At 32.3% G+C, this 13,673-nt stretch overlaps 1 protein-coding gene across 4 annotated transcripts; it reads left to right on the forward strand.

Annotated features, from left to right (window-relative positions):
• The first annotated feature begins 1,259 nt into the window (after window positions 1-1,259).
• Window positions 1,260-10,795, forward strand: LOC132760257 (ARL14 effector protein-like). 4 transcript variants are annotated; one of them, XM_060752198.1, is made up of 6 exons: window positions 1,260-1,414; window positions 2,879-3,127; window positions 5,238-5,297; window positions 7,170-7,250; window positions 7,916-8,043; window positions 9,862-10,795. In XM_060752198.1, the coding sequence occupies exons 1-6, from the start codon at window positions 1,301-1,303 to the stop codon at window positions 10,085-10,087; spliced, it is 858 nt and encodes a 285-aa protein (XP_060608181.1). In that variant the 5' UTR covers window positions 1,260-1,300; the 3' UTR covers window positions 10,088-10,795. The 4 variants fall into 4 exon arrangements, with proteins under 4 accessions (XP_060608181.1, XP_060608183.1, XP_060608182.1 ...); XM_060752200.1 differs by lacking the exon at window positions 9,862-10,795 and adding an exon at window positions 8,666-8,803; XM_060752199.1 differs by lacking the exon at window positions 5,238-5,297.
• Window positions 10,796-13,673: the final 2,878 nt, after the last annotated feature.

The raw sequence follows: 13,673 nt of genomic DNA on the forward strand, positions 1-13,673 counted from the left end.
GACATACCTGTTGGTATTGTTTTCTAATTTACTAAAGAGACTAGTGTCAGCTATGGAATATCGAGTTCATAGAACTTGAATACATGTTGATCAGAATAATGGAACCTCAAAACTACAAACAGAGAACAACTATTTATCACTTATTAGACTTCTTGTGTGAAAATACAATTCCCAGAGCTGAGGTTTTTGGCATGTAGGATTGCCTTGTGGACCTCTGCAAAAATTATAAAAATTAAAGCCCTTGGTTTAAAATTGGCCCCAACCACTGTGCTTATATAGACTTAGATACATGTAGTTAAACACATTAAGATTTTAGTTTATACAGAATTTAATTTACTTTGATTCTATAGGAAGCTTTATGGCACACTTTCGAATCTGTTTCTGTAACCAAACAGTACTGAGCAATGAGTGTAAAGTTTCTTGCTCAAGGAAACAACAACTTGCCCCTGATGGGGTTTGAACCCACAATTAAAGTTCTAGAGATCCTTAGATTACAAGTCTAACATATTTACCACTTGGTAACTTTTACCCACACCGCCATTTAGGTTTTATGTAAAGAACATAGATAGTTGGCATGCCTAAGCATTTCCTAGCAGACATCTACAAAATTATAAAATATGCAGGTCTATTCCGGGTAAAAAAAAGGCACACCATAATTATGTGACTTTATTACTTACTGTTATGATATCAACATTAGATAACTCTTTATATGTATAGTTGTACAGTTAATGGGATTACTTCCCTTTACTTGATATTCACTAATGCTATTTTATATATATGACATGCCTCTCTGATACCTGGGCAATTCACACTTGAGCTCTGGCCCGGCTTTCACTAACGTTCTCAAACTGAGATAAATCTCAACCTAAGATTGTCTTAATATGGTTATAATAAATAGTAGAATAGTTTGAATCTTGTTATCATCCATACAACATAACACTTACTTCCTCATTGTGGCTTTGTCTAGCAATGTTTTTCAGTTAAGCAATTCATGGCCATCACGTCCTTAGCATGTAAGTAATAATTAGATTTATTTATCATCAAATAATCTCAAATGTAATTTTTAACAGAAAAAAAGATTAGGATAAAGACACATGGCCACTTCACCTGCATGATATTTCCAAAGAAAATTAAATATCGTGCATGTTATATGTAGTACGTCGACGATAAAAACATTGATATTGAGCATTTAAGCTTTCTGTTTGTAGTACCTTAGAGCCTCAAATATAGTGGCGTGACACCCAAACATTTAGGCGGTCTCAACCTATGCAGAAGAATAATTCTAATTATTTCCGAAATAATGTCAAATTCTACGAATATATTTGATGATGACGATGTTATGATAATCGAGGATGATTCAGACGATGAAACTTCTAATGACTACACAGCTGGCTCAACATCTGCTGACCAAAAGGTAAAAGAAAAACCGAAAATATAGAATTGTAATATATTTTCGCGACATAAACAAACATCTATTTTAAACAAAGATATAAACATTCTTTGAAATATCATTATTTATAGTAATAAGATAAAAGTTAATTGAAATGAAGCAAACATTGTATCAGTTATTCAAAGGAAAGTAGTGCGGGGCTGATAATTAATTAGAAATAACGGACTGATAAGTGCTCTACAGTTCTAGAAGTCTAGATCTAGACAATACAGTGTGTCTCGGCTAGCCGTACGTGACTCATATACGGCTAGGACTTTTGGCTAGCCATAAGGGCCTGTACGGCTTTCCGATATTTTTATCTTATGTTGAAACCAGAAAAAATCACTTAAGGTTTTATGCTGCAGAACTAATAATTTGGGGCCAGGCCATCCTTAAAAAAATGTTTGTTTGCAGTAACCCCACCAAGAATTTTCAAAGTGGGTAGGTAGGTCGATTTTTTTTTTTTATTAAACTGTACTCCCAAATAAACATGGAATTTCAAAATGCTGGACAATATATGCTTTGATAATCTGGTAACAATTAATAAATTGATATCTGAATTCTAATTTAATCAGACCTACATTTTATTTCTTCTATTAACCTTTATCTGAACGAAAACAAAGCACAAGGCATAATTTTCTGATTCAAAAAAAAAAATTTCTTATCCAGACCATGAAAAAAAAATTTGAGTAGGGGCAAATTTTGTGAGTCGGTCGCGTTACTGCAAACAAACATTTTTTTAAGGATGGCCCCATTGGCGTGTGAAAGCAGGAACCCTGGGCAAACCGATTATGTGTTAAAGCATATTATAAGTATTAAGGTCACAATCTTTAGAAGTACCAAACCAAAGGTTATAAAAGCCCTGTTATAAATAGTAAACATGTAGCTTACAAGGTGCATTTAAGAGAAGGCACTGTAGGGCATGAAGAACTTGGATCATGGATGGCGAAAAATAAAGACCAGGCGAAAAATAAAGACCAGAACTTGGACCTACAGACTGGTCAGGTGTAAAAGCCCGGCCCTTTGCTTGGCACCAAGAGCTCTTTTCAGGGCTACTTTCTTTTTATATATGTCTCAGGTTACTCTCATTGGCCGCTGTACAGTGACCTACTATTTGCTCAAATTTCATACCGGTGAATACTCTTTGGAAATTGAATGGAGGCAAATTATAACCACATTGTGGTTCAAAATTAACTCTTTAAGGGCAAGACTAGTGACATGTTTGGGGTCTGTACGCAGCGAAAACTGTTTTTTTTTACAGGCGGATGGACCCTCATTAAACTAATAAGAATACATACCTATATACATACATGCAAACATTTAGTTTCAAAATTTTTTAATTGTCTTTGAGACCTCTGTGAATTTTAACATTAATATTACAAGGAAATTTGCGAGTATTAGATACCACAGTCATTCCTATGTTTTCCTTTTTTATCTTTTTTGCTTCAGGTTGAGTCAGAAGATGGCATTCAATGTAGAAATCCATGGCATGATAAATGGGGTGGATGTGATTCACAGTTGAAATATCCTTCTCAGATACCAAAAATGGCACAGTTTATATTTCAACTTCTCGGATATGAACCGGCTTCTAGCAAGAATAAGAAACGGGCAAAGTTTTGTGGGACATGTATATCAAGAGCCAATAACCTTACTGTGGATGAATTTGAAGATTTAGAAGCCCAAGCCAAACAGAAATGGGTAAATTTGACAATGTTTCAGAAGTAGTTTTACTGATTTCTTTTTCCCACGATACTTTGCGTTTTCAGTCTTTCTTTAAGTTTAGCATCAATCCAAAACCACACTTTTTAGAAAATTATTGTAACTTTGTTTTTTTGTATTTTGAAAACAGGATTTGTGAATGTTAGCATTGTGTCTTGCATGACCTGTATTCAAACCAATAAAATAAAGTGCATGTAACATTATATGTGTACTTAATTGAATAGTTATTTTGTAATAATTCATCAAAGGTGCCATTTTTTCGTCCATTTTTATGCAAATCAAGGTATCATAGGCTATTTTGCACATCAAGGAACCATAGGCTACTTTGCACAACAAGGTGCCATAGGCTTATTTTGCACAACAAGGTGCCATAGGCTACTTTGCACAACAAGGTGCCATAGGCTTATTTTGCACATCAAGGTGCCATAGGCTATTTTGCACAACAAGGTGCCTTATGCCTTGCCTTTTTGTGCATCAAGGGTTGATAGGCTAATTTTGCCAGTCAAGGTGCAATAGGCTATATTTTGCTTTTGTGACTCAAGCACATCAAGGTGCCAGAGGCTAGTTTTGTGCATTGAGGTGCAATAGCCTACTTTTGCACATGAAGGTACCATGGGTTATTTTTGCAGGTTGCATTCAATGTGTTAAGTGATTTCTAATCAGTGCAATAATGCTTATCATTAAAAGCAAGTGTTGTTAGACTGCATGGAATTGTAAGTTGGTCTGAATTTATCATTCAGGTGGCATGGATAACTGTCTTAACATTATCATCTTTATAAAAATGCACTGAAGAGCACCTGAGGTCTTCCTCCACCAGTAAAGCTGGAACGTCGCCATATGACCTATAATGTGTCCGTGTGATGAAAACGAAAACCCAAACAAACAAACAAAAATCATCTTTATAATCTGTTCAACAGTAAACTGAATACATAAAAATAAAAGCTATTCAGCTGTCTCCATTGCTAAAAATACGCTTATTTTTTCAAATTTGTATAATTAAATATTGGTTAATTAAAGTTTCAGTAAAACAGAGTTTAAAGAAACTCCACTGAGGTTTATAAGCCTAAAAACATAAAATTTTAATTTGTCACATAGATAAACATGTGAACTTAAAACAGAAATATATATAAAATATAACCAAGAAATATACAAGAAATACATCAAAAATCATATGTTTGTGCTATTATCTCAGTCCAATTTGAGTGAAAAGCGTTTAAACGCTTTTTAATTTTGGGTCACTTTTCACTATTACAATATTTATTCTGGAAAAACGAAGGGAGCTAATGATCTGAAATTTTGCACACATGTTATTTGTATAGATCTATATCAAATGGAGTAATAATCTCAAAAAAATATTTCCAGTCCCGTCAGGTCAAAAAACCTCAGTGGAGTCCCTTTAAAGGTTATTATGTACTAAAAATTCTCAATATGGTATCTACTGTTAGCTTACATTATAATGGGCTGAAAAAACTTTTACAATATAACACACCTGCATCTGAACTGTGCTAGATTTTAAAATGCCTGCTTATTTTATTAGATCATGAAAATCAGGTGTTCCTGCAATGTAAGGACACTTGTTATAACCAAGTCAGCTATAAATGGTCTTTACTGAAATTACTGTTATATGTCCATATCTTTTGATATAATATTCACGATGAAGTGGGACTTTAAGTAACATATTTATGATAATGTTATGTACACTAATTTACAAGATTAACAGTACCGGTATTATATATACAGAACTAACTTTTGCTCTATTTTTTTAATCGGAAGGCATGCTGCATTTAACTACTGAAGATTCATTTGGAATATTAATAATTTTTATTGTTTTAATGGAAGTTTTATCAAATTGAAGAGAAGACATACAGTGTTTAAAAATTAGGGTATGAAACCAAATTGTTTTCTTCTAAATGACAGGTGGAAAGACATGTTTGTCATATTTATTACTTACAAAAAAAAAAGAAAATATAATTATATGAATTTGATAAAAACCTACATAAACATTTACTTGTAGTCATGATCAAGTTGTAATTATTATAAATTAATTATGGACACAGAGCTATGGTGGTATATTTTATGTGTGTTACAGGGGAACCAGTACAATACAGATGCAAATAAAGATTCTGGAAACCAGCAGAAATCTACTGTAGTAATAACTCTTTTTCTTTGATTTATATTTTTTCTTGTTAAAATATGATTTCAAATTGATTTGCTGTTTCTTCATAAGATTAAAAAATACTGAAAATTTATTATCTGTAATTAGGGATGTCATGTTTAAACTGGTATGGTCGGTTTTAGCTAAAATTTTGGTTCAGAAACTCAATAACCAAGGTTAGTATAAGAAAGATACTGAACATGTTTTGAGTGCAAGACTGGTCAAGTCTTTATATTAATATAAAGGTTTTCTTCAAAATGTTGATAAGCCCTCAAAATATTTTATGTTCAAATGACTTTCATTCTAGATTATTTATTGACATATTGAAAAATTATTTCAAAGGGAAGGAATCCTCTAAAGAGCATTATCCTAAATACAAGTATATATGTTTTGATTATCTCCCATTATCTACAATTATACTAAGATAACAACATTTGAAGTGACTGGTTAAATCCATGGTACAATTTGAACATCTTTTATCATGTAGATCTTTATTTCTAAAACCAATTTTACAATAAACTAATAAGAGCAAGAGCTGAAACTTACAGCCTGTAGAAGAATAATAAATACTATTTCCAGTAAGTATACTTATTCTGCAAGACCCAAGTATAAGTCATATAGCTTAAGTCATGAGTTTCTTTCACCAAATTTATATAATTGATTGAATTCAGGTACCTGATTAATCGTGAACTTACTTCTTGATTTGACTGTTATTTTATAGCTTTTGGTAAATTCTTGCCCTTCAGAAGTGCTTGTTATTATCCCTTTAATTTACAGCATTTAATTCTTAACTAGCCTGCATGGCCTTTTAAAGCTTTGCTTGAAAATATCTATGGGCTTACACTGCTTAAGCTTCTAAGATTTGACACAATTATAACTGTTTATCAATCTGTGCTAGAGCATTGTATAGTCAACAGAACAAGCTGTATAAAATGTAAGACGACCAAGTACACAATCACATGTATCACATATAGGAATTGAAATCTTATTTTTGAAAGCTTTCAAAACTAGCTTAAGGCAGGTCTAACATTTTGCCGGCTAGAGGAAGAGCCTTAATATTATTGTGTATATTTGGTGGCCAGTAAAGAATGATGCGATATATATGATTAAAACAATGTTTTTTAAGTGTCTATAGAAATTGAAAATTTAGTTGAATAATTACTATATTAGAACTGATCTTTTTTACTTTGATATTAAATTGATATGAAAAAAAGAAAAGAAAAAGAACAAAAAATATTTCATAAAATTTGACGTATATATGAATGTTCAGATGCTTATGTTTGACTTGTTATTAAATCCAATTGAAACCCCTCATACTAATGTCAGGAAAGTGATGTACAAATTTAAATTAATAAATATGTCACCATAAATACTGTACACAACACTTCAGTGATTTCCGCTGCAGCTCAAAGTATATTTTTGTAGGTAATCAGAAAAGGAAAAGCAAATTTGTTCTGAATTCTAATAGTTATTTCAATATATTATAATATTTGAAACATTGAGATTATAATAAACTAAGCTTCACCCTCTGATTGGTTTATTGGACTGAAGATATCTGACTTCAAAATTGAAAATGGCCAATAATTGTTGAAATATATTTTAAAAATGATCAATATGGCTGTTAGTCAGAATTTATATGAAGACTTTAGCCAAAAATTTGAATCAGATTCAATCTTAAATGAAAAAATACAATCATTTCAAACATTGTTTCATATCTTACTCAATTGATAATGTAGGACATAGAACTTTGTGTTTATATTGTTGCATGGCATAGAAACTTTGTAGGTTGGTACTTTGTTTTCATGTCCTGTGATTTCATGTAGCTCAATTCTTCCCAGTGTTAGATGTAGCCATTGTATTTTTCAGTCCCGTAGGCAGTCCGAAAATTCTCACATTCAGGCACAACTTGAAAAACTGGATAAAATGGACATAAGCGATGATGAGAAGGTATACTATACTAAGTTAATTTAATGTGTTTTTATCCTTTTATAGCCAAGTGGCTGAATGGTAAAAGGCTTATGTTCGGGTAACTCGCGGTCTTGTTCACCATAGCTTTCAAGTCACCTAATGACCTTTAAGTTTAAAGTACCATTGTGACTTGTGATACATGTCATGCAAAATCTCATTTGGATTTATTGTTAATATTAATATTTAAAATTGTATCCAGCAAAAAAAATACTACCACAATAAAACAACCCCAAAAAAAAACGACATATAAATAAATATATATTGCGGTTGGTCCAGTATAATTGCAAGTTGTCCTCCAACACAACCCCTCCCACCTTCCATGTAGATATCGTATATTACATGAAATTGTATATATTCCATATTGTGCAGTGCACTGACTAAATAATTTAATTAGTTGCATCGTATAAAGTTAAGCTTATTGTGCATTGGAATTGCATGCCATGTTAGATTTAAATTTTCTGTTCTTGGATTAATTATCCTAGTTACAACCAGTGTAAAATGATCATTTTGATTTAATAATCAAGCATTTAAGACGTTAATTTATTCATTTTGTTCATCATCACAAATTTAAATTTTAGTCAAACACATATGAAATAACTGATATACAAGACTATTTTAAATAAACCTTATTCATGTATTTGCAGGCAAAACAAGCAAAGCAGTTACGTATGTTGGCCTTTGTAAATCCAGGCAGATTTATGGACGATTTTGATCCTGAGAGGAGTGCTAGAGAAATGAAGAAAATGAACAGACGTTTATACAAAGAAAAAAAGTAAAAAAGATAACCATCATTGTCTTATCATTAGGGATTCTGTTTAAATCTTAGCTCTTAATCTTTACTGTTAGAATAACCTTTCTTTGAATTACGTATTTACCATTTATTTGGCATTGTCCATTTCTTGTATAAATGTATTTATCTGCTGCCAGTAGTTAACAACATTGTCTATTGGCTATTTTTATCAGTAGAATTGCAAGTAAAGATAACAGGTTGCATTTGTCACTGTATTAATCATATGTTAAATGGTCTGACTTTGGTAGGTTTAACTGTAAATTAAAAAACCTTTAGTGCAGACTTCTCAAAAGTTAAAAAAAAAGTGTCAGACATTCGGTCTGACAAACCATGAAAATCTGTCGGACCAAAACGAAATATGTCAGACCAAATAAAATTGATCAAAATCAAAGGAAAATTTGTGTTTGTATTTCTAAGACACTTTTCGGTTTTAATTTTTTTTGCCGTGAAAATCAGCACAGTCATTTTCATCTCCTCCCTGTCATACACCAAAGATTCACGGTCCTGTTTCCATTTTTCATTTAATTTGTCTCAGGTCTATTCTTTTCATCCTTTTACTGCTGTTCTTCGGCTCCTCTGATGTAAATTTTCGTTTTTTTCCCAGGTTTGGCACCATTAGAGACGCCATTTTGTATACATGCGAGTTGAATAAAAGCCTGACAGTCGGACTGATCCGGAATAAAAATTCCTCGGACCTAATCAAAATTTATCGCACATGTCTGTCGGACTGACGTATTTCTGGAAGTCTGTTAGTGTCAAACAATTTGTTGAAATATATACCTAGCAGAAGCTAAAATTACAAGCTTGTCATTGGTGTAATAAATTTTAAAATCGGACATTAATTGGCCCCAAACTAACGGTTTAAAAACAGCTGAATTTGCATTGTTTAAGCATAAGAGATATCAATTTTACTCATAGATAAGGGAAACAACTTGAATTTTTTCACTCTATATACCTTGGATATTTATGTAGTTCATATAGGTCTATAGCATGTATTCAATAATAACTGTATGAAAGAAATACGATTTAATATTTCCTTTATAACACCTGGCACATACACAAAATCAATGCTAATGCATATGAACATATTTTACAATGTTATTTACCCACATTCAAACATGTAAAGGGATGACATTTATTACAATGAGAAGCGCATGATTATGTTGTTACAATGAACTATAGAAATAAACAATATTCACATGTATATAACCAAACCTAGCATTAATATTTAACTATAAAAGTAAATGAATCATACCAAAACAAATAATTTATACAAAGATTAAACACAAGTCAGTATATAGAAACATACATTTGTAAACGAACAAAATTCATTGATTTAAGTCATATTCAAGTCTATAAAATGCATTTTTATATGCCCAAAAGAATTTCGGGCATTTTATGTTATACCCCCTCAGCGTCCGTCTGTCCATCCGTCTGTTAGGAGCATAACTTCCATTTGGCCAACAATATTCAAACTCTATAGAATGATTGGGTAGAAGACCCCTATTGATTTTGGGGTCATAAGGTAAAAGGTCAAGGTCACTATTACCTTAAAACTGAAAACAGTTTCCGGAGCATAACTTAAGTTCCATTTGGCCCACAATATTTAAACTTAATAGGAGGATTGCTATTTGAAGGAGGTAATACATGTTCTTTATTTAATTCCCATGTCTTACAAATGCTTCATCTTTACTAAAAAAAAAAAAAATCCCGTTCGGGCATATATTGCTCTGCCTAGCGGTGCTCTTGTTTGTTTAGTCAGTATGTGTTTTAAGCTATTTCATTTTGTTTTATTTTCAGCATCAGAAAGAATCAATTATATGATGATCATGGACTATTATTATCCACACAGAATGATTTATGTGACTGTTTAGATGTTGAATGTCCTGGCTGTCATTTCCCCTGTCCAAAATGTTCATCTGAAAAATGTGGAGGTGACTGTAGATGCAACAGGAAGTGGGTGTATGAATACGTCGAAAGTGAAGGTACAGGGAATACTTACAGTTGGCCGCCTGAAGTAAAATAGTCCTGGCACTTATTTTGGAGCATTCAAATGGGGCATCAAAAGTGCAATAGTGAACACTTTGGAATACTTAATGGAACTTCATCATGTTTAGTGAGAGATCCAGAAATAAACTGGATCTGCTTATTACTTGTAAATGATGGCTTCTGAAGTCATTCTCAGATGCAAGTTGACTTACAGAGTATTCAGGCACAGTACAAAATTTCAGGGAATGATGAAGTTAATTTTTGTCGTATGAATAAGAGCACTCTGAATCTGACAAGTTGAGGAAATGACATACGTATTTTTAAAGGTGGAAAAATAGTGAATATGTTTCATGAATGAGACAATTTAATCAATAAACTTTAAGTTAAACGGGAAATGAGACAATTTTTTTCAGTAAAGTTAAGAAGGAAAGGAATATTATTCAGGAATGAGACAAATTTTATTCAGTGAAGTTAAGAAGGAAATGCTTTACAGTAAAGTTAAGAAGGAAATGAAAATTGTTCAAGAATGAGACAAATTTTGTTCAATGAAGTTAAGATGGAAATGTATATTTTTCAATAATGAGACAAATTTTGTTCAGTGAAGTATCTTTTAAGAAGTAGATGAATATTGTTCATGTATGATGCTATGTGCATCTGTGTGTGAAATTATTGTATGTACATACTACAAGTATTGTCTTTTTCAGAGTTATATATCAAAACAAAATAGATTATAGCTAATTTTTTAGCTCGACTATTTTTTTTAAATAGAGGTATTGTTACAGGCATGTCAGCGTTGCCGCCCACAAACTTCTACCTTGATCATAACTTTCTAAGTTCTTGGTGTATTGTCTTCATACTTCGCTACAACAACAATTGAGACAAAGCCTTTTAGTAGACTTAACTAACCTTGACCTTCATTCATAAATGACCTCAGTGGAGTTCCTTTAAAGCTTTTTTGTGACAAGTTATATGGCGGTGTTTAAACAGTTGTTTGCAATATAACCATTGTCTGGTGGTTTTGGTCATATAAGCGTACAGTCATTTATACAGCACCATTAAACAGATTTTTTTTTATAAACCATACAGTTCATATATTAATCTCAGCTTATTTGAAATATTAGGCCAATACTTTAGTCAAAAATTACCATTCACAGACACAGTTGGCACAGCTTTCATAGAAAAGATTGATTCGGTCAATTGTCATTTTGACATCATATTTTAAAGGAAAAAATAAGATACTGTGGTAGTTATCGTCCCAAGCTTATGAATATTTTATGAAATTTAGTCTGCTGTAGCTTTTTTGATATGTCTTCAAAACTAAATGTGCTGTGTAGACAAGATTTGTTTTTATAATTATGGCAGGATTTGACTAATGTCTAATGTACAGTCAAAGCATCATTTATAATTTAACATTTCATATTGATAAGATATTAAGATATATGACAAAGTTAGGAGGATATTGAAGGTTGATAAAGTTAATAAACAGCTAGTTTATTCATTTCTGTGAATGTTCTAATCTTTTAAGAAAGTAATGAACACTATTATACTAACATATTCAGATTATAGTGATTTTTTTTTTGCTTTTGCCTTTAAATTGCTTCTGTCTACGGAAAGCATTAAGGAAATCGAATAAAGCTACATTTTACACAGTGATAGAAATATTATTTAGACGAGAGCAGTGTTCAAGAGCCATTATTCTACCTTCAATTACTAAATTTTTAAATTATCTCCTTTTATTATGATTGTCTGAAAAAAAGAGAAAAACAGAATCCGTAAAGAAAGCCCAACATGGCAAAATTTTAAATTTTGCACATTCGGTTTGACTACGCCTGTTCATGGACGGTACTGAAAAGTGCAAGTTACCGCCCATGCCACCTAGCACCGGCTTAAGCAGAATTCAACAATTAAATGGTGAAATTTTGATATTAGAAACATCTGCAGAATGATGTGTTTATACAGCAGTTATCATTGGAACCTTCAATGTGACACAGTAGTGCCATTCCATGATTAGCGGTGTATGGTCCCCATATAAAAGAATGTGTGTGCCCTAAACGAGAAAACAATGGGCGGAGCCTGCATATCACAGGCAAGACATCAAGACAATTTGAAAAGCAGGTAACATATCCTAAGGGTGATTATACAGTGTTCAAGAAGGAATACTGAAACCACCCAAGTTGAAAAAGGCCAAATAGAAGAAACTAAAAATACCACTCAGGAATCAAAAATATAACGTATTTGATTAAATGTACGGGGAGACTTTTAACAGCCGCCACACTGAACAAATAACACTGAGTGTGACCATAAAATAGAGAAAGACAGAATCCTTAAGAAAGCCAAACATGGTAAAATTTAAAATGTTGCAGGCTCGGTTTGATTAAGCCGGTTTATGGACGGTACTGGAAAGTGCAACCTACCGTCCACGCCCTCTAGCACCGGCCTAAGCAGAATTCAATATTTAAACACGAAAATGGTGAAATTTTGAATTTAGAAACATCCGCAGATGTGTTTATACGTCGGTTATCATGACACAGTAGTGCGATTCCAAGTATGACTCCTTAAAAACTATAAAATCTCAACGAAACTTCACACGGTAATATTAAGCAGTGCGGTAATATTAAGCAGTGCGAGCAAGCCAAGCACTGTGTTAAAGAGTCAACTCTTCTGAATTATCCCCCTTTGTAAAAGTTAATGATACTTGTCCGGTAAATAATTTGAAGGTATTTGACTTACTTTCAAAAATAATTACTAATATGTACTGACGTGATAGATAGTTCAGTCTTTGAGAACCATTATGTTCTCTTGCTTATTTTTTGAAATATCTTCTTTTGTATTTATTTACTGAAAGATATACAATGCTCATCTTTGAGTAAAAAATTTTAATCACAGAAATTAATTTTTTTCGAACCCACATGGGTGAGGAGTCAATGGTTCAAAGACAATGACCTTAAATACACGGCCATGTATACCACTGCCCCCAGTCATTTGTTCACTACAGCATTCCTTCTAGCAGAACAAATTCAGAGATTTATTACTATATCCTATCGAAAAAGAAACAATTCAATCTAAGATGCCTATCCATAAAACGTATAAAAAACTGATATAATTTGTATTATGTCCTGTCTTACATTATTTTGGCTGTATTTATGTACATTACGTCATTTTATGTACACATGTCATTACTCGGAAGAGCTTTTATTCCTATTATAGCTTTTATGTAGAAAATGGTAATGCCTTATCGTTTGGTGGAATTTTGCGTCATTAAAATCTGCTCATTAAGCTAATGCCACTGAAGTTAGTTTCTTTTATGGTTTCTGAATGACAGGGAATGTAAATAATTTCTATAAGCTAAAGCTAGTGGCATTAATATCTATTTTCTAACAAGATTACTATTGGGAGTGGGTTTTTAGCTGCTGTGTTTCAGTCGCATTGACACTGTTACGCTTATATATTGACCTTCAACTTTAACTGGTGGAGGCAGATCTCAGACGGCTTTCTGTTATGTGATTTCGTTTTTGGCCTGAAGGTAAAGTTATTTTCCAGAAAAATTTGGAATTCTTTCGTGTCACAATTGAACATGTAAACATATACCATTTAATTTGTTGAGGTTGGCAGCTTTGCATTAT

This window comes from Ruditapes philippinarum, unplaced genomic scaffold (genome assembly GCF_026571515.1).
Source record: "Ruditapes philippinarum isolate M1 unplaced genomic scaffold, ASM2657151v2 ctg1631_1_1_1_1, whole genome shotgun sequence".
NCBI classification, from domain to species: domain Eukaryota; kingdom Metazoa; phylum Mollusca; class Bivalvia; order Venerida; family Veneridae; genus Ruditapes; species Ruditapes philippinarum.